This window comes from Nothoprocta perdicaria, unplaced genomic scaffold, assembly GCF_003342845.1.
Source record: "Nothoprocta perdicaria isolate Ctin4 unplaced genomic scaffold, notPer1 scaffold_122, whole genome shotgun sequence".
Classification (NCBI taxonomy): Eukaryota; Metazoa; Chordata; class Aves; order Tinamiformes; family Tinamidae; genus Nothoprocta; species Nothoprocta perdicaria.
Window position 1 is genome coordinate 656385 of NW_020454339.1, and position 7141 is coordinate 663525.

Consider the following 7141-nt stretch of genomic DNA (forward strand, 5'->3'; position numbering starts at 1 on the left):
TTAACTTAACTATGTGTACATATACACATATATATGCACACACATTATATATGTATATAAACTCATGAAGTTAGATATTTGCATAAATATATRTGCATATAAATATATATATGCACACACACACACAGAGGCACAGGCACACCTGATAYCTAACATGTAGTCTGTGGCTTCAGCAGCCTTGGCTAAAGAAAACCTCTACTGCTGTTGGTTGAACGTGGATGAAACTCTTGCCCTTACTCATATTTGCTGTCATCAGGTGCATTAGCAGGAGACACTTCCAACAGTAGCTGTAAGTAGCAAGTAATTTTATCAACAAATGCAAAATGCAATTTAAAATGTATAAAAGGCAAATAAACAATGATGCTTCCCAGCATAAACAGGAAAGCATAAACATATTGCAACTTTGGAGCCCAGATGATAGGAGCCAAAACTAAGAAGAAAGACATYGCCACCATGACAAATGGAACTGGTAGAAACACCTGGAAAAAAGGCAAAAAAATGTTTGAGGAAGTAAACCAGCCAGCTATGATTTCAAGCATAAGAGTAATAGCGCAGTCTTTGCTACACTATAAATACCATTTCTCATGTTGCTGCAATCTTACCCTGGTTGAAATTCATGCATCTAAAATTGTTTAAGATAGGTGTCTTTTCTAAAATACCTATATAGGCTCCTTCTATTATCACAGGGAAGAGGCAGGCATCACTAAAAGTCCTTCCTCCACATATGTTCATATGGGCACTTAAAAAAATCCAACTTGTATACCTAGAAGTTCGAATACGCTTCCAATCCAGCATCTAAATGTAGGAAAATTCTATCTGTTTTAATGCCTGTGTCTGTGTCAAGAAAGATGAGAGTAGTCCCTGCCTGGCAGAGTCTGCCGTGAACGTCCAGCCTGTCACACTACGATAATTTCCTCTTTTACTTGACTGCATAGCACCCCCATCCCTCTAAATCCATCTTTTGTTCTCAGTTTTAAGCTCTCAATTATAAGCTCTCTAGGGCAGGGTCCATCTGTTTTTGCACCCTTTGTACAGTGTACAAAAGCAAAGGTATTTCAGACTATGAATAAGGACTCTGAACAATGTGATGATTATATTTTTAGTGACTATCAGCTTATGATTGCTGCTATCATTGCATTTGTTCTGTAACTCTTGCGTGCTAACCTTAACTATACCYTTAACTATAGAGTATATATATGTGAAAACGCTTAACAACTTATTTCCACTTACCTTGTATGGCCGATGTAGGTTGGGTTCCCGATACCGAAGCACAATCAGGCTTGCACAAGTCAATCCAATCATGAGCCAGGTTGAAAATCCAAAGTAATTTGTTAACATAATAAGGTCAGAAGGGATAACAAAAATGGATGCGATGATAGTTGAAAAAATCATGGCTGGTGCTGGAGTATAGGAGTGGACATTGAGCATGGATATCAAAATAGGTAAATGTCCTGACTGGCTGCCAGCGTAGCTTAGCCGACCTAATGTGAACATGCTGCTGTTGAGGGCACCAAATATTGAGACAGCAACAAACAGAGGAATGATCCAGGCAGCAGAGGGGATCACCCGATCAGCCCAGGTGACTGCCACAGCCACTGCAAGAGAGCAAAGCAGGAGTGACAGTGTGGGCACCACGTTCTGCATTAGTAGCAGGCTCCACAGTATGGAAACCTCACAAACACCAAGGTTTTATCATTTACTGACAGTCTGTTTTTTCTTACAAGAATCAAAAGTGACAAATCTAATCTTCAGGGTGTTTGATTCAGGAGTTAAAAATTTTCCTGAAGAATGATGTTGGGGAATACCACTGCCTGCTGGAGAGAGTTGGGCAAACCTGCTGTGCCAGTACCAAGGCAGGGAAAGAGCGCCGTGGAAGTGAGCAGCTCAGCTACAACGTAACGTCATGAATCCCAAATGTACCCCATGGGCAAGGCCCTTTGGGGAAAGAAAATGAAGAATTAGCTTCCTGCATGACCATGGTGGTGACATGATCTACTACCAAAAACTGCCCGCATGATGCATGTGCTTGCAGACAAGTCAGGGAGCGTGTTACTGATGGGGCTCTGCTTTTGGGTGGAACCAGGAAAATACGAAAGAGATTTTTTGAACAAAAGATTCTTGGTGTTTCCTGGACACTGGCCAATATTGTAGGGAGGGSTACTATTTAGAAGGCCTATAACCAAACGCTAAGGTGAACACAGGTCTTGTAGTTATATGTGCAGCAAATGAAGGAGAAAAAAAAGCTATAGTGAATGTATAAGAATTGCAGCAATATATAGCAGTGTTTGCATCTAAGCTCATAATTTCAAGGCTGTCTCCTTGGTTGAATAAATAGGCGTAGCTTCCCTGACATGTTTGATACTGTCTAYGACAGCTGGGTAGCTGGGATTCAGGGATACTCTGATATTCACTTTGATTCATTTCAGAAAGGCTCTGCAAACACATGCACTTCTCACAGCCTGCAATGGCCTCAGTGCCAAATGGAAGTTGCTGAATGACAGCTTCGAAACTCCCATTAACAGGCAAAAAGAAAAATAACAGCTCCAGCTAAATGAGATCTGTCTATGCTCACTCCTGGTGGAAAGGTCTGAGGGCYCAGTCTCATTAGGGTGGTATTTAAAAGGTGCTGTTTGGACAATTAAGAATAGCTACAATTCTTCTTTGAACTTTTTATGGACAGTTTAGGTACCACATCTGAGATAGGCTTCACATAAACAGCATTTTGAATAGGCTTTTCTAAAAAAGAGAATATATATCATGAAAAATCCAACCCAAAATAGCTACAATTTGGGGGCCTACAGYTTCTTCTATATTGCTTATCATGTCAGGCTTGTCCATCTCCTAAATAATGATGATTTTAGCTTTAAAGTTGGGAAGGAAGAAGGACAGAAGATTAAAATTACAGGAAAACAGAGGTCGAATCTATACTAAATGCAGCCCTGATGTCCACCTCATCTTGCAGCTTTTAACACATTTTGGATTTCTCTTTAGACAGAAATCAGAAATATTTTCAATATGTAATAGTCTGTGTGTATTCCATCCAACTTGTGCCATATGGTAAAATTAAACAAAGATTTTGTGCTAAAACTCAGAAAGAGCAGCTTCCTGCCAGTAATGTGTGGAGTGCACAGGTTACTCACTAAGCTGGCAGCGGGTGGGTATATTAATGAGCCACCCCTTATTAATGAGACAAAATAAAATCCATACCTGAGGAGACAATTTCCTTAGGAGTCAGGACAGTCAGATATGAGACATTTACCAGTAAATAAAACACAATTACTGCAGGAACAGCAGTCATCACAGTTAATGGGATATTTCTGCTAGGATTTTTCATCTCTTCTGAAAAATACAAGGTAAAAAGGAATTTGATAAAGCAAGCAACGTAGTCTCTGCAAGTGMGTTTCACAGGATCACAGAATGTTGAGGTTGGAAGGGACCTCAAGGAACCATCTAGTCCAACCYGCCCTGCTCCAGCAGGGACACCCAGAGCACGGGGCACAGGGCGGCATCCGGGTTTKGAAGACCTCCAGAGAAGGAGACTCCACARCCTCCCTGGGCAGCCTGTTCCAGGGCTCTGTCATCCTCACAGGAAAGAAGTTCTTCCTCACATGCAGATGGACTTCCTGTGTTTCAACTTGTAACCATTGCCCCTTGTCCTGTCACTGGACACCACCGAGAAGGGTTTGGCCCCCTTCTCCTTACATTCTCCCCTCAGGTTCCCAAGTTGAACCTAACAGAGAATAGATGCTCCAAAGCATCATCACAGSTCCTGAACTACATTGCCTGTGAGGTACTACCATGATTCTCAAATAGCTTGTTATTTAATAAACAAAAAATAATATATTTTTTTCTTATTTAGCTAATTTTCAACTATCAGATATCTTGGGAGAAGGGACAGGTAAAGACATTTTTTCTCTGATCTGATGAATCCAAAAATATGACTTTGCATTAAAAAGAGAGATTGTATATTTCAAAGTACTCCATTTTTACATCAAAAGAATGAACATGAGACTCTAAAATTAGTTTATTTATTCTTTACATCATCTCCTGACTCCTGACTTGAAGTATTAYGTTCAGTTTCCTATTCCTATACAAAACTTGGCTGTTATTTCAGGAAATGCATAAAATATAGCAGGAGAGCACTGTCAGAAGGGCAATAATGCAGTTACTTTAAATGGGACCATTTCCAACTGGGTTCTGCTGTTGATTCTCCTCGCCAGGGCAAAGCTGGCAGAAAAAAAGTACTGTGCGAGGTTGTCACCTTAAAACAGCCTTTATCACAGTAAGAAAAAGCTCCAAACTTCACATTTGAACCACTGAAGCACCTGCACATATTCCTAATAAATGACTGTGCTGTAAACCCAGCAAAAGATGGGAGTTGATTTCTATAAATAGGAATATCTTAAAATACACCCAGCCTTATCTCTAGAGGGAGCTGCACCTATGTAGCATCATGGAGAGGCTTTGCACATAAAGATTCTCCAAAACCCCCATTTTTATTCCTCATCTCAGTCAAAAAGGATTGAGGAAAATTATTCTATTTCTTCTCTTTCACTCCATTCTTTTCCCCTTCTGTCCCACTCTTTTTCCAGTCTTCCAAACRTGACTGGTCACAAGGGAAGGAGAAAAGTCAAACAGGGATGTAATAGGCTTAAGGTGGTAGGAGAGAGATGCTTCTTCCTCCCTCAAAGATCATTCCCATGTTCAGCACCCGAGTTTTAACCCTGGCCCCTATTGTGTAGTGCACGGAGCCACCACGACYGCATGAGCACATCCGTGAAATTCAGGCACTGTCTATAAGAGGACTTGGGATTTATTTAACCTGTATGAAATGCAGTTGGTGATTGTCAGCACAGAAAGAAACAACCCTAGAACCACTGACTATCTTTTGTTGCTCGTTAGAGCCCTGTCAGCACTTGATTCTTTAGCTCAAGCTCACAGGAATTAACGTTATTGTAAAAAAATAGGAAATTCAATGCAAGAGGGTGATTACACTGGTTGCATCTGTCTAAACAGCTGTGCTGCTTTAAGTATTATAAATGCAATGCTGTAATTATTACTTTAATTACTACTGTTAACATAAAATACAACACATTTTATGAATAATTTTGCATTTTTGGGGGAGTTACAAAGCCAAATGTTTGCTTTAAGAAAATCTTAATTTGTAAAAATGTATTTTTCTGATTTATACCACTTWGATTTCAGCATATTTCCAAGGCAAGAATAACTTCACTTTAACAGTAACCGGCATTTCTTTAAACATTAACCCAATTTTCACCCTCTCCTTGCCACTGAACTTTGTGTTTTGCATTTCATGTACTTAGTTTACTTAATGTTTGACATCTGATACAGGTCAGAAAGGATAAATAAGGCTAAAGGTATAAMAGAAATATCCATTAACTTACCACTTAATGCTGTAGACCTAATGATGCTATAAAACACTATTCATTTAACTGCTTGTGAAGGACATAACCAACATGGTGAATATTGCCTCTTTGTAGCTTTTGTGGAACTCATGGTTGCTCTATTTATTATTATCACAGGTGCCATCAGGGATAAACAGGATAAGGAAATGAATATTTAAAAAGACTCTGAATGTTTAAAATTCAGCATATCACTTTCCTCACGTTTTTATCTACCCTCTTTCCAACACTGTATTTTCYCAAGGAACTTATTACTGACAGACAATCCTATATATCCCTTTAAATTGCTATATTTTACTAGAATTCCAAATGAAATGTTTATATAAAAATCAACAGGGTAATTTCGGAGATGGTGTAGTTATCTAAACACAGATTTATCACTTAACTGTCTTTATGGGCTTGCTTCTTACTGTGTGCATGATTTGGCATAGGCATGTTTATACAAGTATCTATATCTATGCAATGGGACTGAGAAAGAGGATTATTTTAAAGTGTGCAAAGTTCTATTTTCATGTGTAATTAAAAAGTATACATTACTTTTTTTTTTTTTTTCCTGTGTTACTGTTTAAAAATCAATGATTCTGGAGACTGGGCATGAAAGAAGAAAGTTCCATGGGGAAGAGCAATTCCTCTTTTATCACAGAATCACAGAATGTTCAAGGTTGGAAGGGATCTCTAGAAATCATCTAGTCCAACCCCCCTGCTCCAGCAGGGACACCCAGAGCMCGGGGCACAGGGCGGCATCCAGGTGGGTTTGGAGACGTCCAGAGAAGGAGACTCCACAACCTCCCTGGCAGCCTGTTCCAGTGCTCCATAACCCTCACACTGAAGAAGTTCCTCCTCACAACAGAGGAGTCTGTTTATCAACAGACAGAACTTGATTGTGCACAGGGGGCATTGCAGAGTTTATACAGACTCTACCCTTTGACTGAGAGGCAAGTTCAGCTGGGCACCGCAAGCCGAGCGGCAGAACAAAGCCTAAAAAGAAAGGGCAAGATACCTGCCATGTAATTGAGGGACCACCAGCCGCCATAGGCGTAGAGCCCCTGGAAGAAGGCTTCAGCGACCTGCGACGCGTCGGGGACCTCCGAGCCAAAGGCATCCTCGAATCTCGCCAGGTGCTCCCGACGGCCCCCCAGGAGCAGGACGAGGCCGCCCACGGCGATGACCGACAGCGCCACCATCTTCAGCACCGTGAAGACGCTCTGCGCCCATGCCGCCATCTTGACGCTGCGCCCGTTCAGGATGCCCAGGGTCCAGAGAGCCGCCAGGGCCAGGCATTTCTTGAGCACTTCAGGTGCCGGGCACCTGCCATAGAAGGGCTGCGTGGCGTATTCGGCGAAGAGCAAGGCTCGAGCGGCGTTCGACACCGGCTTCGTGAGCATCGACGTCCAGATGAACAGGAAGGCRGGCAGGGCGCCAAGGCCTCTCTTGATGTGACTGTATTCGCCTCCGGAGAGGGGCAGCGCGGTGCCCAGCTCGGCATAGCACAGGGAGCCCATGAGGGACACGAGCCCCGACGCAGTCCAGATGACGAGGGCCACGCCGACGTTCARCAGCGAGTGCTTCAGCACGCCCGTGGGAGACACAAAGATCCCTGCCCCTACTATTGTTCCTATAATAAAACTGACCCCCTCAAAATAACCTATATTTCTTTTGAGTTGAATCTGTGCCTTGTCTTTCCTTTTCACATCTTTCCCCATTTTTAACAGCAGTTT

The 7141-nt window shown here is 41.9% G+C and overlaps 1 protein-coding gene across 1 annotated transcript; it reads right to left on the reverse strand.

Annotated features, from left to right (window-relative positions):
- Positions 1 to 233: 233 nt before the first annotated feature.
- SLC7A13 (solute carrier family 7 member 13) lies at positions 234 to 6940 on the reverse strand. Its single transcript, XM_026054567.1, has 4 exons — positions 6424 to 6940; positions 3208 to 3339; positions 1231 to 1595; positions 234 to 479 (listed from the first exon to the last, which is right to left on the reverse strand). Exons 1-4 carry the CDS (start codon positions 6923 to 6925, stop codon positions 234 to 236), a joined length of 1245 nt encoding a protein of 414 aa, XP_025910352.1. The 5' UTR covers positions 6926 to 6940.
- Between the last annotated feature and the right edge of the window lie 201 nt (positions 6941 to 7141).